The following is a 27,121-nucleotide window of genomic DNA, read 5'->3' on the forward strand; positions in this document are numbered from 1 at the left end:
TACCACATAGCGCAATAGGAAGTAGCAATAGGTAGGATTAGAAGAAGGGCCAATTTCTCAGCGTAGCATTTCTAAAACTCATGCTGCCTGCTCCCCCCTCCCCCACACAACCAGTAACGACTTACATGATAGTCAACACGTACCGTTACCATCTTTTTATAATCGTGATGATTTGAGCGCAGGCTCAAATATGCTAATTAGCCGTTCGAACCCTAGCTCACGTGATCAGTAGACCGTCATTCACGCCATAGCCACGCCAGCGTGCTAGCAGTAACACGGTTCGAATTCTCAGTTATAATCTCCGCCTTGTGCCTTTTACTCGACCATGGTGAGACGGAAACGATGCCCAGGTTGCGGCGAGGAGTTGATCCTGCACCCGAAGGGTAAAGGGAGTAAGCATTGTGAGGGGATAGACCCTCACCCTCCTTCCGAGCACCCTCCTTCCGAGCGGGTCAAGGACCCTCCCCCACCACATGGCCAAGAGAAGGACAACGTGAAGGACTCGCCGGAGTCGCCGTCGCACGGGAGCGCCACTGCAGAGCTAGAGAAAAAGAAGGAGGCACTGCTCGAGCAGCTGGCTAAGGTAAAGTTGGAGAGTGAGGTCGCCGCCTTGGAGGACGAACTCAAGCAAGCACAAGCAGCTATGGCGGCCCGCGCGACCATTACCGGGAAACCCCTACAAGGCCAGCAAGACAAGATGGTGTTAGGAGAGGGAGATATCACCTTACAGCAGCTACGCGAGAACGCAGCTTTGCAACATGCAGTGGACAACAAGTACGCGCTACCGGGAGCCGGAAAGAAGAAGAAAGACGAAGGTAAGCCGCTGTCCCCAGAAGCATTCGTGTACAACTTAGACAGCTCCGAACCGAAGAAGTATGATGAATTGTCTCTCGGAGAGTTTATGTCCGGATGTATGGCGTTGTTGCGTTCTGAGAATCTGCCACGTTCGGAGTTGCTCGGCCGTCTCTCTGTGTTGCAGTATTGCTTCGACAGATTGGCTAGGTACAAGTGGGCTCACGTGCGTACTTTCCATGCTGCCGCGGTCAGCGAGGGAATGAGCGTCCCAGGCGTGTGGTCGGACTGGGCGCATTTGAAGGAGAGGTTTTTCGACGGAAATAAGGACAACCTCAAGCCGGCGGATTCCGGTGATGGCGGCACGTCAACACAGACAGCACCGCGGATATGCTGGAGCTTCAACAAAAACAACTGTTTCCTCTCAACGTGTCGTTTCGACCACTGCTGTCGATTCTGCTGGGAGAGGAAGTCAATGAAATACAAGCACGCAGAAGCCGACTGCGAACGCAAGAGGCGGGCAACCAAGCAGACGGCTGGCAGCACTGCGTGACAAGCACGCCCACCCAAGGGCACGGGGACCGGCTCAAAAGCCGGGGACACTACCGTGCGGAGAACTGTGAGTTTGGTTTCTGTTTGTCCACGTCCGTCTCTTTCTAGTAGCCACGTTCAGCTCGCTTCTGACAGTAGTTTTCCGTATTCAACTCGCCACAGTGCGGATAGTTTCAACAGCCTTTCCTACGCAGATTGTAGCGATGTGTCAATCAACACAGACGATAGTTCTCGTGTTTCGTTCAGTAGCGTCCGACATTCATCTCGCCACAGTGAGGAGCATGTTTACAGTCTACCTCCCACTGACGGTAGCGACATGTCCATCCGCTCAGACAATGCTACTCGTGTTTCAGACAGTTGTTTACAGTTTTCAACTCGCCACAGTGATGAGCGTGGCGGGTCTTCCCACACAGTTTGTAGCGATGTTGCAGGCACAGAGGCCAACAGTTATCGTGTTTCAGTTCAGGATGTTAATGTTGTTGTAGCCAAGAGGGAGAAAATATTCGATTCCGGCGAAGGGAGTATTGTTGCCAGACGTGACACAGACAGTATTGAGGCGACGATCGAACCAAGCCTTGGTTCTAGTGTTTCACTTCAGACCTGCCACGTTTCACCAGTCACGTTCACGGCTGGCGAAAAGCAAGTAGTTTCAAGACATTCAGACAGTCATTCGTTGCACGGTGCGGACAATGTTCTTCTAGATATGGCAAGAATTGGCACAGATTCTTTCGCCTCGTTTCCCTTCCAAGAGGGCGTCGCCGCCAGGCAGGGTCAGGTTTCCTCTAGAACAGCCGATGTTTCCATGACTGTATATCCCCCAGCGGGCGTTGCCATGAGGCACGATTCGAGTGACGGTTTTCAGGTCGGGCGTACCTGCGACTCTACAAGTGATACTCCCCCAGCGGGCGTTGCCACAGGGCACAATTCAAGTGACAATTTTCGGGTCGGGTATACTCCCCCAGCGGGCATTGCCACAAGGCACAATTCAAGTGACAATTTTCGGGTCGGGTATACTCCCCCAGCGGGCGTTGCCACAAGGCACAATTCAAGTGACAATTTTCGGGTCGGGTGTACCTGCGACTCAACAATTGATAATCCCCCCGCGGGCGTTGACGTCAGGCACAATTCAAGTGACAATGTTCGGGTCGAGTGTAAGTGCGACTCTACAAGTTGGCCTTATCGGGACTGGCATGCACGGGTGAGACAGTCTCAAGTTCCCAACTTCCGTGGCGCTCGTATACCTGTTCCAAGCAGTCTGAATATCGCAGCATGGCGTAGCCTGTTGGAAGGATATCACGATGCAGACCTCTGTGACCTGCTGGAGTTCGGATTCCCGGTGAATTACGAGTCTTCGCAACTGCCGGTTGTCCCACACACCAACCATCCCTCCGCGCTGCAGTACCCGAGCCACGTGGACCGGTATATTTGCACAGAGTTAGCACACGGAGCCACTATCGGGCCCTTACCGCGGGAGTTCTTCGGTACGCCGTTAGTATGCAACCCCCTGCAGACAGTACCAAAGAAGGGCACGGCTGATCGCCGAATAGTGGTAGACTTTAGTTACCCACAAGGATCCTCGGTCAATGACGGTATTCCTACAGGAGCTTATCTGGGCGAGACCCGTCGGTTACGGTACCCGTCCTTCGATGATTTTGTGGCGTTGGTGGTGGTGCAAGGCCAAGGATGTTTGATGTTTAAAAGAGACTTGCGCAGAGCGTACAGACAGTTGTTTGTAGACCCTGGCGATTACCACTTACTCGGTTTTCGCTGGCGCGGCAGCGCTTACACGGACGTCGCCCTCCCATTCGGGCTCCGCTCGTCAGCCCAAGCTTGTCAACGTGTGACAGACGCCGTATCGCATGTCTATGCGCAACTCGGGTTTTCGTGCGTCAATTATTTGGATGACTTCGGCGGTGCTGATTCACCCAGGCGGGCGCAGAAGGCGTACGACTCCCTCGGACAGCTCTTGCAACGGCTAGGATTAACAGAGGCCGCAGATAAGGCATGCCCGCCCGCTACGAGAATGACATTTCTCGGTCGCATGGTAGACTCTATCCGTATGACAGTAGAGGTTACACCAGAACGGCTGACGGACACCATGGCTGAGCTTCAAGCGTGGTCTGACGTGTCTAGCGTGTGCAGACAGGAGGTCGAATCGTTGCTCGGGAAGTTACATTTCGTGGCGTCGTGCGTCAGACCGGGTCGACTCTTCGTTTCGAGAATGATTGCCTTTCTACGGCGTTACAAAGACCGCCGGGAGAAGATACGCGTGGATGAGGAGTTCAGGAGGGATCTTCGCTGGTGGTCTTCCTTCTTACCAAGCTACAACGGCGTTTCGTGGATACCTCACGCGGGCTGGTCTGAACCTGATGCAGTTTTCAGTTCGGACGCGTGCCTCTCCGGTTGCGGCGGCTTCTCTCAAGGAACGGGCGAATACTTCCACGCCGCCTTCCCGGCATCGCTCCTCGAGGCTCAGCCCTGTATCAACAGTTTAGAGTTATTGGCCATCTTGGTCTGCGCCCGGTTGTGGGGAGGGCGCTGGGCAGGTCAGCGCATTGTCGTCATGTGTGACAATGAAGCCTCAGTCACCGTTCTAAATTCCGGTAGGAGCCGCAGCGCCTTCCTACAGACATGTCTACGCAATCTGTGGCTCTGCGCTGCCACTGGACAGTTTGAGCTTAGGGCCGTGCATATACCTGGGCTCGAAAATAGGCTCGCAGACCACCTCAGCCGCTGGTCGACTTCGCAGTACCACGAGAACGAATTCAAACGCCTCACGGCCGGGCAGCGCACAGCCAGCGTTGTTGTCTGCCCACGACATTTCGAGTTACTGACACACTTGTAATCCTTCCAGGTACCTGCACCCTGCTACGGCGATTGGACTCAGACGTAGAGGACGCCAAGCTGTCGGCTTTCGCGGCGGGCACTTACGCCAATTTCCGAACGCAGTGGAGGGCATTTCTACTATTCTGTGAGTTTTTCAAACTGCCTGCTCTACCGACTGACTCGAAAACTCTCACCCGTTACGCACAATTCCTTACGCGCTCCTTGCGGAGCCCGAGTAGCGTCCAGCTGTATGTACACGGGGCACGCATGTTGCAACGATTTCACGACTTCGAACCGCCCGAGAACAGCTTCGAACTGAAGCTCGTCGTGTCTTCCTTCCGTAGAGGTTCCCCACATGTGCCAGAGAGAAAGCTCCCTATCACGCCCGCCATCTTGCTCAAAATCCGGGAGTTGTTGGACCTGACAAGGCCCATGCACGCCACGCTGTGGGCAGCATTCTGCGTGGCCTTCTTCACGTTGCTCCGGAAGTCGAACATAGTACCGCGATCACAGTCAGCATTCGACCCACGCAAGCAGCTAACGCGTCGCGCCATTCAAGTTTCCAAGGATGGACTCGTGGTTCAGGTGACTTGGTCGAAGACGATCCAGTTTCGGCAAAAGGTGCTTCTCCTACCATTGCCCGCACTGCAAGGGCATCCCCTGTGTCCTCAGTACGCATACCTCAATATGTGTAACATGATCCCGGCCGACCCAGACGGGCCGGCGTTCCTGGTTCCAGGTAACGGAGGCGGACTCATCTCCCTCACCCATGACACGTTCGTCCACCACTTGAAGTCGTTATTATCCGCGGCAGGCTTCACCCCAGGGAGTTATTCGGGACATAGTTTCAGACGCGGCGGGGCGACTTACGCGTGGCACTGCGGTGCTGACCCACAGGTGATTAAACTGTTAGGCGACTGGTCTTCAAACGCGTTCGAACTGTACTTGGACTGCTCCTTCGACAAGAGGCGCGAGTATTCCAAGCTGATCGCGGAGAAGCTACAGAACAGTTCGCTGGAGCAACCAGATTAGTCTATTGAAGGGACTGTTTAGCGAAGTCTGATTCTCCAGATGTACTTGCAGTAGAAAGACTTCCTTCACGAAGCGGACTCCTATAGATCTTATCAGCAGCCAACTTCGGACTCTAGTACTAGTAGCGGCTGTTTCAGTATGACAGCACATGTCAGATAATCAAGTGTTTAGGACACTGTTTATACATTCGTCTTTGTGGCTTAGAGACAATGGTGCAGTTGTTTAAAATAGTTACCCACCTGTTAGGTTAAGGTTATTTACTCAGCTGTTAGGTTAAGGTTGTTTTCGTTTGCTCACCTGTTAGCCCTAGGCTGTTTAGTCTGTTTAACTGTTGGTCGTCAGTCTTCCCTAGCTCGCTAAGTTGCACTAGTGTTGGCGCTGGCTAATTTACTTACTACTAGTTTACAGACTCTCAGTAGATTGTCACTACTGCTCTACTACGCTCCTCTCGTCGCAATTCCCGCACTCTCCCCTACTCGCATAATCTCCCGCTGGGCTTGGTCTTGGTGTTCGACAATCTCTGCTATACATTAAAGTTACCAAGCCCATTCAGGCTCCTTCTCCTTCTTGTGTGAGAGTGTGGATAATTGTGATGATTTGAGCGCAGGCTCAAATATGCTAATTAGCCGTTCGAACCCTAGCTCACGTGATCAGTAGACCGTCATTCACGCCATAGCCACGCCAGCGTGCTAGCAGTAACACGGTTCGAATTCTCAGTCCCACCCACCCACCCGTGTTCGACAATCTCTGCTATACATTAAAGTTACCAAGCCCATTCAGGCTCCTTCTCCTTCTTGTGTGAGAGTGTGGATAATTCTCACTCTCGAGTCCGTTGTAAATGTGCTCGACAGAAGAGAAAAATCGAACGACATGATTGATACACTGTAGTAGGACTACATGAGCAGGATTGAGGTGAATGTCAAGGTCAGTGATTAATAACACAATGAATTAGAGTTTAAAAAGCATTTGCCATAGCGGCAAATACAGACAGGTTTGCCTATGGAGAAGACAATACTAACACCAACCAAGGACATCATATAGAAATAATAATGTCATTGCACCTAGTACCTACTAAAGCTTATCCATGGTCAGAAGCAAATACCGCCGACGTTCATAACCCTCCACCCCGAAGATAACAAGTAGTTTTTGCTAACATCTTACTTACATCTTACATCTTCCCCAGGTGAGGCCCTTCAGGGCCTGTCAGTTGAGAGCCTTCTCCACTTTTCCCGGTCATGGTAGACCCCATCTTCTTCCAGTATGTTTAGTCTGCCTAGTCTATGCTTTGTTAATATTTCTTGTATGTTATCCTTCCACCTTTTCCTGGGTCTGCCAAGAGGGCGCTTGCCTGTTGGTTTGTGCTTGAAAGCAATCTTTGGGATTCGTTCATCTCCCATTCTTTCAACATTTTTTATTCGGACACTCACATCCATATTATCAAAGCAGCATAAATAATAGAAATCAAATCCTTTTTTCAGTCACATAACTGACCTGAAGGTCTTCGAATCTGTCTTGAACAGTTCTCAAATGCCCCCAAGAATGGCTGTTGAAGGACAAGTACTGCCACTGTCAGAGGAGGACATAGACAACCTCTGTGACGTCATGTCTGCTATCAAGCTTGCAAGGCACCATGGGATAGAAGTAAGTTCATGACAAGCTCTTAAAATTTTACAGAGACTGTGCTGTCAGTGAGAGTAAGAAAAAAATATACCGTGTTGAAAAAGGTAATGTTACATCATCATACAAAATGATTTATGGGTTTTAAGGAATATGTATAAGTGCAAACTTACAGTGCTAAGAAAGGGACGAGAACATGATATCAGATCATCTTTCTTGTCCATTCATCAGATGAAGAAGGCGAAGACTCTTGAGGATATCAAGCTGAATATGCGCATCCATGTACTCAAGACATCACAGGAACAAGGAGAAACAGAAAGAACAACAGACGTGAGTACAAGGCTGGTATGATGACTGATTAAAAGGCAAATATCTTTTCTGTGTTGTTGGGGGGAGATGAAATTGATTCAAGTGGGTTATTTTCATTGAGATGGGAAGCTAACACTAAACTGATTTTACTTAGATAAAACAGATGGCTAGACAGTGGTTCCTATCAAATCAACATCAAATGTCTTAAGAATTATGTTGCATTTTAACACTATGTTATGTAACGTTAAACAAAAAAACTAAGCAAATACACAAAAACAGATATGCAATGGAGTTCACATGGAAGTACACTTTATACTAATTCTAAATCAAAGCAAAGCAAAGTAAATTTATATAATATTATGTTCATCCTGCCCAGGATGCAGTTGCTGTTGTTGCACGTTTGATCGAAGCTGACGTCACCAGAAGGACCAGTCTTGAAGGATTTTATGACACGGCTGCAACACTGATGGAGAAACTGGACCCCAACATAGAGCACCACCTAGCGAGGGACGAGTTCACCATGAAGTACAGGGACAAGCTGGAGAGGAAAAAGGCTCAACTAGCAGCTGCTGACTGCCCAATTCTAGTTGCTGGTACATGTACACGTAGTCTATGAATTGGGCAGATGGAGAATATGATTGTATATTTTCTTCTTTTCTGATAAACTGATTTTCCAACCTCTGATGTAATGCCAAGGATGTCCCTGTAGCTCAACTGGTAGCATCCTCACAGTTAAGCTCCAGGCTCCAATTAGTTGGTATTACAAATGGGAGACTCAATATTGAGTTGGGGACATCTCTTGGACTGGTTGGACTTGCACTCGTTCTCTTAGAATGGATGTGAAATGGGATTCCGTGTTCAAGGCGGTGCCTCTAGAAACCTCTCACTGTAGAAACATACCCTGCTGATAAAACAGCAAGGAAACTTGCTGCCCATGTGCCACTACATATATAGGCATTACAAGGGTCTAAATGAACAAATGATATAATGCAACCAATATGCTATTGATAAACTCCCAAACAACAAGAGAGAAATTGTGACCCTTGTGACTATGACTCATTTTTTGAACATCAAGAACTTTTCCTACTTCTGTCAACAGGTGAAACCTCTGCAGGGAAAAGTAGTCTCCTGAATCTACTACTTGGACAGGACCTGCTACCTTGTTCTCACCTGTCCTCCACATCAGTCATCTGCCGACTGAGGTACGGGGTGAGGCGACGGGCTGTTGCTATGAGCCTGGATGGCGTGCAGAAAGAAATTCGATTGGAGGAAGACTCAAGTTTAAACGTGCTGTCCGAATACGTGCACAACAAGCAAAGAGACCAGCCACTGCCGTATAAGAGTGTAGACATCTATCTTCCCATCAACTATCTCAAGGTGTTCTTGCAGCTCATCTTTTTCACAATCTTTTAAACCCAATATCAGGAACAATTGGAAAAACTTCATATCCATAAGCATACTGCCAGTAGTTAAGTTGAAAAATGAATGAAAAGCTCTCAACCTTTCATTGAATTCCAGTCTTTATTTCTTCATTATATATTTTACCAACTCAGATTAACTGAAATGCTGATACAGTAACAGCTGATATTTCCTTATCACTTAAAATAACTGTTTACTAATCTTTGGCTTTTGTTGAATTTTGTTGAATTTCGTTGAATATCATTGCTAATCATATCAACTGTTGTAAGTAGTATGCAGGATGAAATATCATTCAAAGTAGGCAATGCCAGAGATACTGGAGGGGAAAAGAAAAGATAGTAGTACAATGGCTTCTAGAAAGTGATTATTTCTCGTTCAAAAGAATTACAGGGTATCTAATTTAACAGAGTGGAGTTTTCCTGGTCGACAGTCCAGGCATTGGGGAGAGCACAGCTACGACCAGTATTGCCATGAACTATCTCAGTGAAGCCTTTGCTTTCATTTATGTCATCAATAGTGCAAGTGCAGGAGGGGTGCAGGAAGACAGGGTAAGTAGACACTTGTCTTTAACCTATAGTTACTGTTGTTAACCCAGGAGCGCATGTAACAGCTCCTAGACTAGTGCTCAATTACATTCAGAAGGGTTCATATGAAGTAATACATTAAAATATAACTTTGTCTCCTATAGATGAATTATAAGTCAATCACATTATGCTTAAGGGATATGGTAATGAAATTTTGTTTGACAGATTCTAGCTGAATTGCTAACATTCACACTGGTGCTGCCAAATCTGTGTCAGTGCAGAATGACATTCACACTGACACAGCTATCCCTGTCCCTAGTGCTGAATGACATTCACATTGACACTGTTGCTCCTGTCCCTGGTGCTGAATGACATTCACACTGACAATGCCATCCATGTCTTTAGTACTGAATGACAGTCACACTGATACAGCTATCCCTGTCCCTGATGCTGAATAACATTCACACTGACACTGCCATCCCTGTCCCTGGTTCTGAATGACATTCATACTGACACTGTCGCCCCTGTCCCTGCTGTTGAATGCCATTAATACTGACACTGCCACCCCTGTCCTTGGTGCTGAGTGACATTCACACTCACACAGCTATCCCTGTCCCTGATGCTGGATGACATTCACACTCACACAGCTAACCCTGGCCCTGATGCTGGATGACATTCACACTAACACTGCCATCCTTGTCCCTGCTGCTGAATGACATTCACACTGACACTGTCGCCACTGTCCCTGGTGCTGAATGACATTGATACTAACACAGCTATCCCTGTCCCTGGTGCTGAATGACATTCACACTCACACAGCTATCCCTGTCCCTGATGCTGGATGACATTCACACTGACACTGCCATCCCTGTCTCTGGTGCTGAATGACATTCACACTGAAACAGCCATCCCTGTCCCTGATGCTGAATGCTATTCACACTGACACTGTCGCCCCTGTCCCTGAATGACATTCACACTGACACTGCCATCCCTGTCCCTGCTGCTGAATGACATTCACACTGACACTGCCATCCCTGTCCTTGGTGCTGAATGCCATTCACACTGACACTGCCATCCCTGTCCCTGAATGACATTCACACTGACACTGCCATCCCTGTCCCTGCTGCTGAATGACATTCACACTGACACTGTCGCCCCTGTCCCTGATGCTGAATGCCATTAATACTGACACTGACACCCCTGTCCTTGGTACTGAATGACATTCACACTGACACAGCTTTCCCTGTCCTTGATGGTGAATGACACTCACACTGACACAGCTATCCCTGCCCCTGGTGCTGAATGCCATTAATACTGACGCTGCCATCCCTGTCCTTGGTGCTGAATGACATTCACACTGACACAGCTTTCCCTGTCTTTTATGGTGAATGACACTCACACTGACACAGCTATCCCTGCCCCAGGTGCTGAATGCCATTAATACTGACGCTGCCATCCCTGTCCTTGGTGCTGAATGACATTCACACTGACACAGCTTTCCCTGTCCTTGATGGTGTATGACATTCACACTGACACAGCTATCCCCGTACCTGATGCTGAATAACATTCACATTGACACAGCTATCCCTGTCCTTGATGCTGAATGACATTAACACTGTCACAGCTATCCCTGTCCCTGAATGACATTCACACTGACACTGTCAGCCCTGTCCCTGCTGTTGAATGACATTCACACTGAAAATTTCATACCTGTCCCTGCTGTTGAATGACATTCACACTGAAAATGTCATACTTGTCGCTGATGCTGAATGACATTGCCACTGACACTGTCAGCCCTTCCCTTTTCCTGGTGCTGTTAATCCATGTGAAATATTCCTACCATTATGACTTTTGCATTCATTTAAGAACAGCCAAACTTTCCCTCCCTATTGTGTTAATGTTGCCATCCCTGCTTTCCCTATCTTCACCTGAACAGCTCCAAGCCTTGCTGCAGACAGTAAACTCCAGGAGGGGTGAGGATGACCGCCCTTTGTTCTCACCTCAGTCTGCCATCTTTGTCTGCAATAAGTGGGACCTCATTCCTCCTAGCGAGCGAGAGGCTGTGAAACAGGACACAATAAGGTAATGCTGTTATAATATTATATACTTTATGTTTAACTTTTTAAAAGAGAGAATTAATTGTACATTTGATTGATATTTTATGTTCTAATGATGCTAGAAGCAGGGCTTAAAATTCATTTTTAGAAATAGGTGCACTGGTGCACTCAACCCAAAAAAATTAGATGCACATAAAAAATTCCATGTCATATCATAAAGTTGCATGTCACCAAAATATAATAACAAAGTTTAATGCTACTTCCTCTCTTAAGAACTTCAGTCTGTAATTCTATAGCTAACCTCAAAATCTAAAATAAGTAATACAGTAGAATCCGCTTAACTGCAAATCCCATTTGTCAGTGTACTTGGTGCAATTATCCAGCTGGTGCAACAATGCAAAATTGCCCAGCTGGACCGGTAGTACACTGTATCATACAGGAGGTGAATAGTTCATAAACCTCGGTGTGCTGTATGACCTTGTTGACACACATTTAGATGTTAGAAAGCTTTCGTTTTACAGGTACAGTGTGGTAACACCGTAGATTCCACCTCTTGCTAGGGCCATGATTATATGTATTAAAACAGTAAATTTCAAATTCTCTGGAAAGACATCCCAGGACACAGTGAGTGAAATCAGTAAGCGTTAAGACAGATTAGATTGTGTACAGATTAGATTGTGTGAATTACTATACAATGTACCGTACTACGTATCCAGTGGGTAGACAGGATTACCCATGCATGACTATATTGTAACCCATATACAGGTTTTGATGATATTTTTGTACTTAGAATTGTAGGATAGTTTAGCCTGTAGTATTGTTGATTTGATGTCATACATTGTACCATGTGCGATTGTTGAGCAATAAAGTTCATTCATTCATTCATTCATTCATTCATATGATGACTTCAGATCAGTGACAGACCATTCTCCTTATAGCAGAGCTGAACCCGCGCATACATCCTTCGGGTGAATGTAGCAAGTTTCTAGGACGCGGATACAGCTCTGCCACAAAAGAATGTGACAGATGATCACATCAGCACCGCACCGTCAAAAGTGACTGCTATGCCCGTCCACGCGTCTTTAGCCCTTGCCAAGTCGCTGTGCAGTTTTCGACTAGATCTGAGAACTCAGCGACTAGATGTACGTAAAGACGCCGGTCTTTTATTATTGCAGCAGTATGTAGATATAGCGCTGCCAGGAACCTAAAACCGCCGACAACGCCCCAGTCATCCTTAACGCGAAATCAAATCCCCGCGAACTTAAATAATATGATAAAAAATATAATAAGACAGTGTACAGGTAGAGACCAATTTTTGTTGAGTACAGCATGCTGTCTGCCAAAGCACAATGCCGCCTTTGGCAGACGTGCGTCTCTTTATGCTGACAACACGCCCCGGGACCTCCCATACGATCACTATAAACGTGATTGTCAATGGAAACCACCTTCTTTTGTTAGTCAAAACAATTTTAGACATATTGGCGGTATTGTGCCTCTACATAGGCACTTATCGGCTCATTTGTACCTCGTTTGCCGATTTTTAAAAGCGCACCTTTTTAGTTAACTTGTCCAGGATTTTTGAAAAAAATTGATGCAGTTATCCGGCATTGGTGATAATGCACCGTGCAGATATGCGGAGTTTCTAACAATGCAGTGAATTGGAATCGGTTTGGGATTTTGGGATTTTGTGCAGTTAAATGGAATGTGCGTTAATCCGATGTGCGATTAAGTGGCTTCTACTGTACATCAAATAAAGTACAACAAAAGGTTATATTGCTTTTTCTGATACTTACATTTCAAGAATATTCTGTATACTAGTGTATTACATGTATAGTACCTTTACCCTATAGCAAACAAAAATACCTATGTGCACTGGTACACAGTCAAAAATTAGGTGCACTGAGCTCCAATTTTGGGTGCACAAAGTAAACATGCACCCAGTATTTCGAGCCCTGTGGAAGTGACTGTCATTCAGTTCAGTATCTATCTTTAAAATCTTTAATCTTTCAACTTTCTCAGGAAACTGAAGACCTGCTGGCCAGGGTTCACAACAGACCAGCTATTCTTCATGTCCACCAAGTTAGCAGCAGACATTGGGTCGGCAGGCTACATGGCTTCTGATTTTGCCAGACTCTTGGACGGAATCGAAAAGCTGCTACCCATCAGTCTAAGGTCTAAACTGCAACACCAGTTCAGGTAAGGGCCAATAAGTCAGAATCCAGGTGCTCCGTATTGAGGTCTGTAAGCCTTTTTTCTTCAAGTTTGTTTTACAATTGTTTTCTTATTTTCCAACCTGTCAGATTTGTTAGTACTATCATTTTCATCCAGCACTCTCTCTCTCTCTCTCTCTCACTCACTCACTCACTCACTCACTCACTCACTCACTCACTCACTCATTCACTCACTCACTCACTCACTCACTCACTCACTCACTCACTCGCTCACTCACTCACAGATAAATTCAGCAATTGGTGTTTTCTTACTGTAAACTGTTCACAGGTGGCTGGACTACCTGGTATCCAGAGTAGTGTACCACTCGGGAGTCTATGTGCAGCAGGCCAAGTCGTCCAAGGCATCCAACACTAAGCTGTACCGGGATACTGAAGTCAGACTGAACAAGTTAGAGGAACAGGCTGGGCACATTGTCAGCAAGCTACAGATGTTTCTACAAGACAGGATTGAAGAAGGTGCGTGTCTCACTGACTTAAAAAGCTCTGTTGCATTCTTAAATATATAGACATGCCACAGCAAGTAAATTTTATGGATGACATCCTGCATACTCCAAATTTAGTGTGCGCGGGTGAAAATAAAAACAAGGCGGGTAAAAAAACAAGATATCCACATTTTCAAACTTGAATACCATTAAGTTTGTAAGAATTGAAGCAATAAAACTTGGTATTACAAGTACAACCAACAAGTCTTTTATCCCTATTTTTTTTTTTTTAGATAAAACAGTAACTAACACTGATGTCAACATTAAAATCGTTATAAATTTAGATCCGGGTTTGTATAGCACATCAAGAACACAGAGACAAGGTTTTCCGTGCACTGGGCACGGGAGTCTCCTGAGTCATGCGGCAGACTGACTGTGACTAGATAATGTTGGCTCTGCTCATTTAGTCTTAACTGTCTCCACTCTTGTTGCCCTGACTGTCTGCCTGCCTGAATTCCCGTGCCTCAGAAATTTTTATTCTGTCTTCAACAGACATACAGCTAGACAATGGTCTACTCAAACCACATAACATTAGTTACTTCATCTGACACCGTTATCGGATTTGTTAGTAATTCACTTCATTCAAGAACATCGGATAACACGTTGTTGATAATAATGGCACAGCAATTACAGACTAATTCCAGTTACCAGTTTGGTACGAAGACTACACTGTGTCTTCCTGTAAGTTGGTGACGAGGAGCTATTTATTACAGCTTGCATACACAATAATTGTGTAACACATTTGTACCGATTTTCACCATTACTACATATGCAAATGACTTTTACGGCATCTAGAACGTTTTTGCAATGTAACTGACAGACTTTTGAAACATATTGCAACGTTTTCGGTATATTGACCATTGCCAAAGGGTACAAAAATTCTTGTTTTTTATTTCAAAATCAGGCGAAAATCCATGCACACACTGATGTCATCCATAAAATTTACTTGCTGTGGCCACATGTACATGCATATTTTGCCAGTTCTGGATACATTGCACAGGTGTATGAATTTTTCACATATTTGGGTATGACCAATTACAGAAATCGAAGATCTCATAACGTGTTACCTCCTTAAATTTCTTGACAAAATAGAACACAACTACAACCTTTTCACACATTACAATTGCTCCCCTATCAGGCACATGCTCACGACAGGTTCCTGACTCTTGGCCATGTGCCAATGTTAACTTCCTACCAGCCTACCAGCTCAATTTAACCTTTTCATTCTGCCAGTCTCCAGTTATAAGTCAGCCCAGGAACAAACTTGGACCTGGGCCGGTAGAATAAAAAAACTTGAACACACACCAAGACAAACAAACAAATAGACAGAAAGCGATAGCTCCATTTTTGTGCAGGTAATGATTCCTCGAAAAAAATGATGTAACATACATGTATTGTACGTGTAGCAATATATAAATGGCTCCCTGTTCACATCTGTTATGTAGGTGTTGTCCATCTGCAGTCTGTTCTTCAGTCTGATCATGTGCAGCGCATGATGTCACGATGGGATGAAACAGATTTACCAGACACTGAGGACTGGGCTGCCCTGGAGAAGGCCTTGGAGACCAGGATTGGTGAACGACTGGCTGCCATTTTGTCCCAAGAGCACTTCGACTCCTTCTTGATTGACCTTGAGTCAACAATCACAGCAGAGTTCCGCAAGGTATGTGGAGTCGGCTTGATCTGCACTTTAGTTTCCTATCATAAATGGCAATTTATCTGTTTAGCATAACATACTGTACAATTTCAATATGGTGGCAATTCAACACGCCCACAAAACAGTCCCACTTCGAAAAGCAATTAATTAGGATAATCCCTCATATTTATCTTAAAGTTTGTCTCCTCTGACAGGAGTGTAGCATGATCGAAGAGCAGCTGTCCTGGGTACAGCATACCCTTCAGGGGTCACGACAGGATGACCTGTTTGACCTTCTACATGATGAGGAGTACACCACCAAAGTCCACTCCTTGTTTGATCTCTCAACAGGTGAACATGGTCGAGATATTATTCAATTCATGACTGATAGAAATAGAAAATGACTGTGATTGAACTCTTCTTCATCAAATTCCTATTTCATATACGTCTAGTCTTAAGTTTGAATGATAAAATATAATCTTCGTTAATGCTGATAACAAACTTCATTCATATGTAATGCTTAATATAAAATGGTTGTCAAAATGCTAATGGTAAATATTTTGTTGGAACAGGTAAAAAGTTTGCCATTGGCCTGACGTCACCAATATGGCTGCCAATTGGGATTGCTGTCAGTGCCGTTGTTGCAATCCCAGTGTTGGCCTTCTTGGACATCAAGGCCGTCCGAAAGAAACTGGCCACTGAGAAACATCTAGCAGTCTACCGTGCAGACAAGATTCAGTACATGCAGCAGCGTGTGTCAACTACAATGCAAAAATTTTCTGAGAAGGAAAACATGTGGCAGTATGTCCAGGCAAAACTGAGAAATGCTGAGGAATTCCTTGTCAAACTGGAGAAGACCATTCCTGCCTTGATCGAGGCTGACCGCTCACTTGTTTTGAGTCTTCAAAAAGAAGAACGAAGTAATGAACAGCTGTTGTTGACCTATAGACCCACATATAAGACATTTATGAACCTACAAGGACTTCTAAGTGCATTTGAGTACCAACACGTTCGTGATTATGATATATCCGAGTCCAACATCACAAGATCTGGGAAGGAAGTGTCTGATGGGTTATTCAGCATGCTGTACAATGTGAACATTCAGAGAGAATCCACCACACAAATGTTATCTTGCAAGGAAAACAAGGCTCGTCTTGATGCTGACAGTGCAGCTACAATCAATAAAGAGGAGGAGCTCATCAGGTGAGTTGATAAAAGTTTTGCCTTGAATACAGCAGTGACTCTTTTTCCAGTACAATGTTGCTTAGAAGAATATATTTGGGGCGCGTTTAAACATATTTTGTTTTACCTAATCTGAGTCACTTAAAGCATAGTATTAAGTGGAAACTGAACAATCAGTCTGAGAGTCAAGTCTTTTCTTTTAAGCTGTTTTCTTTATACTACTATAGAATGCCTATTACAAATTTTACAATATGTGCCAACTTTTTTGTCTATTCATTCATACCAACATTAGATGTACTTATTTCTTTATGTTGATGTCATTCTTCAAGACGGATAAATCACAAGAATATTGCAGCATTCCAAGGTGTTGGTGAGAGTGTGAGACAAGGATTGAGGCGCCCAGTTTTACTACTTGAGCAGCTGAAAGGTTCCTTAAGAACAGAATTGGAACATCCATTCCGGATTCCAGGTAATATCATCACTCATTAACAATACCTTTGTAAACTTAACAGAAATCTATGATGCTGCTTCAGTCTACTTGAAGGTCCTCGGAAGTTTAATATCATTCTGTGTCATTTTTACAATGTGTCTTGGCAATATAATTTTATATAGTCAAAGTGTTGTTCCCATTACGTACATTATAATGTTGGCCTTTGCCTAACTGTTTCACTGGCGTTTCCACATTTAGCCCTGATGAAGAGTCTGTATGCTATCCCGGAAGCCAAGGCCAAGGTTATCCAGATACTGGAGGGTCTGCTCTACTTGCACTGCAGGGGTTTAGTCCATGCTGAGCTGTCCTTGGATTCTGTAATGGTGAGGCCAGACCAGACATCCTAATAGCTACACACATGACTGTAGAGCCTTTCTTCAAAATGCAGTCTAATTCAGACACACATTCTTGCATCATTGATGCAGTTGTTTGAGAAAAATCCTTAAATTATACATCTGTCATAACAACTTCAGATGTAAAATGATAGTCCTACTAATTACTGAGTTCGAATCGTTGAATTTGTCATTTCTGTTTGTATATGGACTAAATTTTTGTCAGCAAAGTAAACTGTCAATAAAATAATTGTAATAAGAGTATCATCATCATCAACGTTACCCCCAGATAACAACATCGGGCAAAGTAGCTATATATAGGGGGCAAGGAGACATTGTAGTCAAAACTCCCAACAAAACCGGACCACTCAAGGGACCCATAAAATCTGGTCCATGTGGACAGGGGGTCGCTTTAGACATACTTCTTATGTCAATTAGTGGGAAAATTATATAAGGGATCATCAAAAAGTAGTCGCATTGGCCACATGCTCTTTTTGCAGAGGTGGTCACTAATGAACTGTGGTTTGACTTCCAGATTATTACTTTAGAAGTGGCTTTTGTTGACAGGTTGAACTATATTGTGATAGTGACTACATGATGTACATGTTGTATTGGGGTGGTGGTTAACCATATTCTTTTCACCTTGGTGAAGATAATTTGTTCTGCCTAATGAGCCCAGGTAGTCAAAGAAATTAGTCACTTTTCTCTGTGCTTACTCTGCTTTTCACCAACTTTTTTTGTCTCAAGCTATCCATGGAGGGTGAAGTTAAACTCACCAACATCGGCCTTCCTCGCCATGTGACTGCAAGAAACGACAGAGAAGACGTCATGTTGCCCTCTACAGTGTACCTGCACCCAGATGTTCTGTTGAAGGGTTGTCAGTATGAGCCGCACTGTGACATGTATGGATTGGGACTCATGATGTGGGAGATATGGTAGGTCTTATGAACCAAGAAACATTTGCAGTTTTCTTCATGCTGCAATCTCTTAACTGATTTTCTGTGATCAGTTTCCAGTGTAGAAATTTTCAAACCCCATTATAGCTGGGCACTATACTACTGATGTCAGATTTAGACAGTTTCATATAGATGGCATCCAATGGCCAAGTGGTTTAGGCAAGCAGACGCAAGATCAAGAGGTCCCAGGTTTGATTCCTCAGTGTTCCTGACTAGATGTTGTGTCCATTTCAAAGGCACCTTACATGATTTTCCTCAATCCAACCAGGTGTGAAAAACGACTGACTTTGTTTGGGGAGGTAAAAGGCAGCGGAAGAAGAGGGATCACGGCTCCACCTTCCTATACCGTGCCCTTGCAGTGGATAACACCCCACTGCCCCTTCGGCCTTAAGAAGGCTATGGGACTACCTTGATTTACCTTTACCTTACCATAGGTGCAATGTACATTGTATCATTCTACATTGTGCAGTTTTAAAATTTAAAAAAACAACAACCCTGAAATAGCCAATGGTCTATCTTTCCACACACTCCACAGGTATGGAAAAAAAGTGTATGACGGAGAAAATCTGCCCCATCTGCTGCCCACCCTGGGAACAAGACGACCAGGTGATGGTGTAGGAGAACGTCCTAACAGCCACTGGAGGGACATCATGGAGGCGTGCTGGTCTGTCCCCCCTGCAGGCAGAATGGAGGCGTCCACATGTCTGCGGCAAATGAGAGCTAGCTCGCAGTGCTATAGTCCATAACTTTTGGAGGTTACAAGCAAAGAGGATTCAGCTAAAGTCTTCATTCAGAGATGCAAAAAGCCCCTAACAGCTAGAATGCTAGGATTTACATGGTTAATACATATACTCTTGGTATAGACTATAGACTAAACTAAGCTATGAGAGAGAGTGAGTGTGATAGACTGTAGAAATTTACTGTGCTTATTGTCTTCTTTCCTATCTGGATATATGTATCAAATAGTTTAAACACAAGAAAAGTACGACTTTCGTAAGGTCTTGTAAAACTATACTTACAAACAAGTGGATATGAATGAGTTAACCTACGTACAAGCATATGCATAAACAACATGTTAAACATGTCATTTACCCTGCTACATGTAGTTCTAACGTTAAGGTCTAATCACTTTTGATGTAACCTATTTGTACAAAGAAAGGGTAATCTCCTAGAATGTAATTGAACTCATCAATAGGATGGAATGTATCAAATTCTTTTGAGCAAGCGAAAAGAAAAGCCCCTTTACAGCAGATCTCATAATAGCTCTTGGAGCCTGGTTCCTCTTTGAAAGCCCTCATGTTTCCCACTGATAGCTGTATCATGTTTACCTATTGTGGTAACCAATGTTCTCGTTACTTTTCGAGATGCAGGTCTGAGACAGACACGCCTTAATTCTTGCCCAGGGGCATTCTTAGCTTTATCAACATCCCTGGTATTACAGGCTAACAGAGGGCAGAACAAAGTGGATTTTCTCCAAGATACCATCAATGTCGTATTTTCTGCTGTTTGAGCTCGCAGAATGTAATAAAAGATTGTAATCTTACAATACCACATTCCAGGTAATCTCCCCACCCCTACAAATTAGCCTAAGTAAACCCTACCCTAATCCATGTGCACAATGAGAGACAAACAATTCCTTCTGTGGGCAAGACAAAAAGTGTTTTAAAGGCATTGATGCATAGTGAGTCGTTTCAATATTATGTATGATATTGTGTTTCTTACTATAATTTAACTGTGTTACCATTGTAAAATTATCATGAATTCTTTACAAACTTTTCACTTCTGAGTTCTGATTACAAAAGAAAAACGCTGGACAATTAAAGTTAATCACTCAAGTCATCTGTGGTGATCTATTTCTAATCAACATGCTTCTCTCTCCTGATAAAGTATACATGTAGGCCGTCATTCTCATAGTTTTAACAAGGATGACCCATTTACGAATGCATATTTTCAGACAGAAACACATAGACTCTCAGTCTGAGTGATGGACTTGAGGACATCGTGATCATATACTCGTTTCTATCATTAACTTTCGTTTTTGAAAACGTGTACACCGTAGAGTCGCTGTCCTTTCAGTTCCGTCATCAGACGGTCTACCTAGTAGCCTTTTTACACGTGCAAACCCTAAGCTACTCACTGCATAACCGTTTTTATTTCCAGACTCACACCTTACTGTGTTGTTTTGTGTCTGGAGCAACGTTATAGGTTCAACGGGCCCGACCTCTGTCAGTCGGACTTTCCCATAAGATTCCAGAAACATTGTCCTTTCGTACGCTATGAGAGGTCGATAGTTTCTGTTCATTTTTTTCCATCCTTTGTACACGCTCCGTGTGAGGGGTTTGTTCTCATCTTGTTTGCTTTGATGAAAGTCACGCAAATTCAAGACTTCTGAAAAGAGGTTGGCCGGGCGGTTCTCACTTATTTCATTGCTTACTCTGGTGACGTCACTCTGAACCAAGGTACGTCGTGTTCTGTATTTATCCGTTATGTTTTTCCTCCTCATCGTGCAAAATTTAACAAGAAATCGCCCGGCCTTAGATGACGTCTGTGGCTTTTTCCTCCCCTTCTTCTCCCAGTGGTTCGCGTTCTGTTCGATCCACAGGGCGATCCGCTCGTCCGGTGGCGCCCTGGCGTCGGGGAGACACGCGGGCGATGCGCGCACCTTGGACGGCGGCCATGTCATGGTGCACGTGTCACTCTCCGACTCATCCAAGGAACTAGTGTCACAAGTACACGTGTAACAGTAACTTGTAGAGCCACTTAGAGTGTAACTCTCTGTCGTACCAAACTCACTGGAGGTGACAAGGCTGCTACACACATCGATACTACCACTGTTACATGTCCTTGTTCGAATCAGTCTTGGATCCCCGATGGTTCTGAACGTGTGGGATGTTTCTTCCCAAGGCGTCTTGGAGAAAGTCGTTGCCTCTTTCAGACTAAGGCGACAATTTTCGCACGGCTGAAGAATTTCTGTGATAAAAGAAGTGTCCGATAGTTCTTCAAAGCTGTCCGACAACTCGTCTTCGTCCGACGTTTGAGACGTAAGTTCCCATGAGTTTCCATCTCCGCTTGACTGACTCGTCGAGGAATGGGACATTTCTGACTGCACACCGCTTTCCACATTCTCCTGCCAAACACACGGTAGTTCACTACCTGGTATGACCAAATCTGTATGACTTTGTGACTGCCTTTGCAATCTCTTAAAATCTTCATCGATGTCTGAAGAAATGGACAGTTCGTCATTTGCCGTTGTATTTGTGTTCCTGGAGTTAGAACTGGAACTATCCTCTTCAGTGTCCGATCTTTTCTTAGAAGTTTCAGTTCCTACCTTGATAGCACGACTACTGACACAACATTTCCCCTTCTCTCGGGTTGGATTAAAATCAGAGTCACAAGAAGACGACTCGCTCGTGAGGTTCTCATTCGATGACTGCGACATAAACAGAACATCGGTGTCGATGTCCGCCGACTCCAGAACGGAGTACGACCTCGTCCCAGATGACCCGTCGATGGACGAACTTTCCTCTGCCCCACCTTCCGTCTTTTCCAGCTTGTCTGTGTCGTTTTCCGACGACCCCGGCATTCCATTCTTTCGGGAGTTCCACCACGAGCGCAAGTATTTCAATGCCATAGTTGTGGCAAAGACGTTAGATAATGCCGTCAGCACGATGGGGCAGCCTATTCGGGTGTCTTCAAATAGATTTGGCACATGAACTGCATTAATCTCTGTACGACTGCTAGCAGAAAGATGCAGTGTTCACCAAAGTCCGACTTGAAAGAAATCCTATAGAAATGCGGTATTCCGTGGACAGACGGTGTCTGCTACTAGTCTTCCTGGCGTCTACTTGAAATGTTTGACCGCGGACGAGCCAAAACAACAGTAAAAGGAAGCTTACTTCAAAAGCCAGCGTTCCACGCTAACTGTTCTCACCTGGTATAAACATGTACTTAACTCTCCAAGCGTCATGATCAAGGAGTTCAGTTGCCTACGGCGTTCTCGGAGTATTTGTACTTTGTCCGCTGTCAATATACGCCTTGTTCTTTGCTGTGATATGGCATGAAAAGCTTCGTTATTTCTTGAGTACACACTCGGTTCCTGTCATCGTCGGAAAACTTGCTCAGTTTACAGTACTTCTAACCGGCACGGGCCCGCGAATCCCGTCACCATGTAACTCCTGATGAACAGCAAATACGGCAATAAATTACGAACATTTGAGAAGTGTCATTTTGAAAAAGTTGTGGAAGTTTACAAACCTTCTCAGCCTTCTTCAATCCGCAGTTAAAAGTAGTAATTAATTAAAAGATGCAGCAACTTGTAGTGGATCCACTTAAGAACGGTTCGTTTCCGACAAACCAGACTCTATAGCTAGCTTGTCTCTGTGCACTCGGTCTACTCGCGATAGGCTCTCTTGAGCCAGACTTATGGAGGTATGTTAAAATGTTGTCTCTCCTCCCTGAAGGCTAGGTTTCCATGGAGACTGGAATCCACAGTGAGCTAGGTTTACAGCCGTATCTATGCAGACGATACCCTTGCTCTGTGGCGGGGGCGACGCATTAATAAGTCATTTTCTTTCCCTATTGTCTGGAGCGGGGGAGGCGTAAGTTCCTATTCCTTCTCCTTCGCAGGGTTTCGATTTTATCTTAAAGCATTACTATTGTGTCAGTCAGTTAACGATTTTAAGGATATCAATATCTGATGATTTCTGGCGTCTCTCCTTGATTTCAAAGTCCATTCATGTTATATTCGTCTTTTGTAGTAGCATTACTCACTGGAAAAACTATCAGTCCTGGTGCCTTCTTTCTTTTTTGCACCGACGTGTCGGCGAACTGTCGAGTTATAAATGTCGACGACAGCAGCAGGTGGTATAAAAGTTCACTGTACCAAGTGCTGTGTCGTATGGACAAAACCCCAAAACAACGCGTGCCTATAAGTTGAAAGTATAGCCACTCTCAGACTGACAGCGAATGTTGGTACAATGCGCGTCTTTAAACAGGAGCCACCCAATGGAAGCTGAGTCCTTTGTACAAGCTTGGTCTCCTCGGTGACTCTCTTTCACTCACTCCAAGCACATGTCGAAGGCCACCGACAACGCAGGGGACTTTTAATTCTCCAGCGGACACATCCTGTTCTTATTGACACAGCTCCAGGAGTTTGGGATGGCATTGAGCTAGTGTACACAGTTCGTATGTTTGGAGATCATGGGAGAGCTGATAATTGTACGACGCACAATGTAACGACAGAGGAGGAGCTCCAAATCCCAAGATAATTAGAACTGGTTGACTCCCCGATGTGATATGGCGTAAGTAACGCACTTAGTGTGCTCCGTCTGTGAGGAACTCGAGAGGATTATCTTATTGTTACACCTGTGCTGTTTGCATTGGCACACCTCAAAGCGCCAGGTAAATTTACAGAGTGTGACCAGCGGTTCAGATTGCTGCGTCGTAAATGTTTACAGAGAAATCAGTTTACTGGTGTGCTGTTTTGTGGTCCACTTCTAGTGCTCTTTTACAACCATCAGAAGTTAAAAGTTGCCATCGGAAAATAGTTTGAATTGACGGTATTCCACTGTCGTTGGGCAAAAGGCTGTGAGAATCTCTGAATCGTCCCGCACTAGTTTTCCGCTTGGAAATACGTCCCAGATCATTTCAGAAGACATTGCCATTGAGGGAGACTCAGCACTTGCCAGCACATTGAAGATGCAACATTACCTGAGTATTTGAAAATACAATAAACATGTCAGTTGGTGAGAAATAGCAGTAAAACGTTTGCAACGATGTATAAATAGAAGTCATTAACTCTGAACGGACTTAACTTCTCATATATGAATTCTTTATATTATAACTCCGTCAAAAAGAGGCTTCGCGTTTTTTTCGCCTCAACTAGGACGACGAAAATTTAAAAAGAAATCGCAATTTGCAAAATGTCGCTAAGTAATCCCAACAGGCGCGATCACTGCAAATCTCTTTTTTAATCCAGTGGCAACAGTACGATTTCCAGTAAAGTTATCTTGTGTCTAATTTGGGGCCGAAACTAAGGATGTGACATTCAAGGCGCGGCCATTTTGTTTGTAGAGGTCACGTACTACATGTTTACGTGCGTCAGTGTGACCGTAAGGGTAAAATTCGCGAAAACTTCGCAAAGTTGCCGCAATGATTTGTCGCCAACAGGGGCGGCCCAGTGAGAACTTCATTGGTCCCAACCTCTACCCCTAGCATGTCGTGCACGTGTGTCCTATTTCCGAGTATGTACAATTTGCAACTAGACAGAAAAATTACATCTCTTCAGAAATTTCGAACGTTTTGACAAAAAATGGACACCCATATAACGTTAATTCTGCCTAGATATAGTTACAAAATTATACTGTATTCTATGAATGACACAAAAAACAAGAATAATATAAACAGGACACCCATAGAATTCTACCTATAAATAGCTAGAAAATGATACTGTCTTCTACGAAAAACGTAGCAAAATTCGATATCGTTCAGTCATTAAAAGTGTAATTGTAAAACTGACATAATTGTATATATCTTCACTTTACAGATTCTATCTTAAATGACTCAAAGTGGGTGCAAAGTGATGTCACAGCCAGTGCCAATTCAGAGATATCTGCGTCCTATTTTCTCGCCAGGTATTAGTTTGTCACTGTTTGCATTGATAGAGGTCTCTCCATTTACAAAGCAGGTTTTGGGAAGTGCGTAATGCTTACTGATGTAAGCCCCGGTGTTCATCAAACCTTTTTGACGACGCCTTCTCAATGGACCCCTAGCCTTTCTGACAACAAGGTTATTTGTACATGGTTGTTCCAACAAGACCCCATACGGTCCCCTTGTCCAAGCAGAGTTGTCCAAACATCTCTCTAAGTACCCACCTGTTTGTTATACCACCAGAAGACGTGTTTGAGGGCTGCATACTTGGAGGGATAAGTGACGTTTTTGATCGTAAAACGGTTTCACCGCTTTATGTTTTATTGAGGAAAGGGCTTTGAGCTCAAGATATAAAACTTAACACTTGAAATTCCTTTTCTTTATATGTTGTGGAATAGATCTAAGCCTCTTCTCTTATCACGGTGTTTTTGAAATTTGGAAAAAAACTGTTAACCTTCTACGTCACGGTTCCTTGTCTATTTCAAAGAACTCACAGTGATGACAGACAGTCATTTGCACTAGACTTAGCCCGCGCGGTAAAACTTCCCACCCTTCACAAAAATTTACACATACATTCTCTTTCAAGATCGTCCTATTGATATCTAAGGACTCGTTTAATGATTTCAAAGACTTAAAACTCTGAATTATTTACGAAAACTATGGCACGCCTATCACTTCGACACGTACTGAACAACAGTTGATATCTATTTTAAAGTACAATACTGGCCACATTCTCCACACAGCAGGAGCAAATGGAAGGCTCAACAAGACTCAGTGTTGACAAACACGCATTCGTCTGTCCACAACGTCATTGTCTCTTTTGTAGATTGTTTTGTTCACGCATAAAGGCTAGTTTTGATGATATTCTCATCCGTCTACTCACGCAAGTCATGTGGTGGTTTAGGGACATTAGAAGGGCAGGATACGGGAAGGGCACCAGATAAGTCACAGACACAGCAAGATCAAAATTGAGACATTTGTAAAATGCTTCTCGGACAACAATACTTAAGTATACATATAGATTATATGATTTTCATTTGCAGATATGTACAACGAACTGAGAAATGATTGAGATCTATTGAGCCTGAATTCATTATTAAAAAAATGGAATGAACAGGTAAAACTACTTTAACAATTGTCACAATTGATGTAGCGTAAAATTTCCCTACCGCCGTCGGTAAACACTAAAGCGACACCTTTGTTGAAAAGGGAAACATGGGAGTTACAATGATATTCTCTCCTGAGATAAATGACAGAAATAAAAATTAGAAATGTAAAAAAAAAAAACACCGTAGAATTGAAGCAAACTGTACAAAAGAACACATACCTGGACTGCCGTTAATGAAGGAAAAACAACTTTGGTACTTTGGTTATGTAACATAACGGTTGTAGCTTTAGGACTAACGTTAACTGTTACAGTTCCACGCAAACAAAGAAATTGTGAGAATGTTACCTCGCATGGCAACCCTGCAGTGTAATATTCTGGGCGTCCTCAGCTGGCGGCAGTCTCCTCGATACCGCGGACAACACAAACCGGGTCAGGACAAACAAGTCGGTGTGGTTTTGTTCCGCATACACTGTGATGGACAGCACAAACAACAGGTCGCAAGTTTACCTTTATCTCAGTCATCGCACATGCGGGAAGTCTAAGACTCCGCAACACGGATTCTTAAAGACGACGTCATAACCAACTCGGACGAAAAAGAAATCGGAATTTTCTTTCACTGAAAATGTTTAAACCGTTATATAGACGAAGAGTCGAGGAAATGATATACTAGTATTACCCTTACAGCAATATAACGAGGTGTGTTGGTCGAAAGAAATACAACGTTTCGAATCTCAATCAGCCCAAAAGCTGAGACGTATTGTACGACTTTGTAAGAGAAGGGGTATTGGCATAGTACTTTCGCGTGTCTTACCATTCAGAAGAATATAATTCCTTCCGAGTAAACCTATGCGGGTAGACTAGCAGGGGAACGAGGAATGTCTTTTAAAAGGAAGCCTCACTCGTTGTTTTCTTTGCGCCCTTCCCATTG

At 44.3% G+C, this 27,121-nt stretch overlaps 3 protein-coding genes and 1 long non-coding RNA gene across 7 annotated transcripts; 2 read left to right on the forward strand and 2 right to left on the reverse strand.

Annotated features, from left to right (window-relative positions):
• Positions 1-2,047: 2,047 nt before the first annotated feature.
• LOC136426827 (uncharacterized) lies at positions 2,048-5,202 on the forward strand. Its single transcript, XM_066415548.1, has 2 exons — positions 2,048-3,947; positions 4,199-5,202. The coding sequence occupies exons 1-2, from the start codon at positions 2,048-2,050 to the stop codon at positions 5,200-5,202; spliced, it is 2,904 nt and encodes a 967-aa protein (XP_066271645.1).
• Positions 5,203-6,012: 810 nt separating this feature from the next.
• On the reverse strand, positions 6,013-11,104 carry LOC136427471 (uncharacterized). The gene is made up of 2 exons (XR_010754436.1): positions 11,000-11,104; positions 6,013-8,364 (listed from the first exon to the last, which is right to left on the reverse strand). It is a non-coding gene; the product is annotated as an uncharacterized lncRNA (long non-coding RNA).
• LOC136427464 (uncharacterized) lies at positions 6,013-20,272 on the forward strand. Of its 3 annotated transcripts, none has more exons than XM_066416339.1 (16): positions 6,013-6,126; positions 6,681-6,843; positions 7,051-7,149; positions 7,505-7,721; positions 8,228-8,505; positions 8,955-9,095; positions 11,008-11,153; positions 13,148-13,324; positions 13,628-13,815; positions 15,287-15,504; positions 15,693-15,828; positions 16,050-16,680; positions 16,989-17,128; positions 17,348-17,472; positions 18,229-18,416; positions 18,973-20,272. In XM_066416339.1, exons 1-16 carry the CDS (start codon positions 6,119-6,121, stop codon positions 19,181-19,183), a joined length of 3,066 nt encoding a protein of 1,021 aa, XP_066272436.1. In that variant the 5' UTR covers positions 6,013-6,118; the 3' UTR covers positions 19,184-20,272. The 3 variants fall into 3 exon arrangements, with proteins under 3 accessions (XP_066272436.1, XP_066272438.1, XP_066272437.1); XM_066416341.1 differs by having other exon boundaries at positions 6,723-6,843; XM_066416340.1 differs by lacking the exon at positions 6,013-6,126 and adding an exon at positions 6,345-6,460 and having other exon boundaries at positions 6,723-6,843.
• Positions 20,075-26,919, reverse strand: LOC136427467 (uncharacterized). 2 transcript variants are annotated; one of them, XM_066416343.1, is made up of 2 exons: positions 26,539-26,919; positions 20,075-24,146 (listed from the first exon to the last, which is right to left on the reverse strand). In XM_066416343.1, exon 2 carries the CDS (start codon positions 22,066-22,068, stop codon positions 20,443-20,445), a length of 1,626 nt encoding a protein of 541 aa, XP_066272440.1. In that variant the 5' UTR covers positions 22,069-24,146; positions 26,539-26,919; the 3' UTR covers positions 20,075-20,442. The 2 variants fall into 2 exon arrangements, with proteins under 2 accessions (XP_066272440.1, XP_066272441.1); XM_066416344.1 differs by lacking the exon at positions 26,539-26,919 and adding an exon at positions 26,413-26,525.
• Positions 26,920-27,121: the final 202 nt, after the last annotated feature.

The sequence above is a fragment of the Branchiostoma lanceolatum genome, chromosome 2 (assembly GCF_035083965.1).
Source record: "Branchiostoma lanceolatum isolate klBraLanc5 chromosome 2, klBraLanc5.hap2, whole genome shotgun sequence".
In the NCBI taxonomy this organism is placed as follows: domain Eukaryota; kingdom Metazoa; phylum Chordata; class Leptocardii; order Amphioxiformes; family Branchiostomatidae; genus Branchiostoma; species Branchiostoma lanceolatum.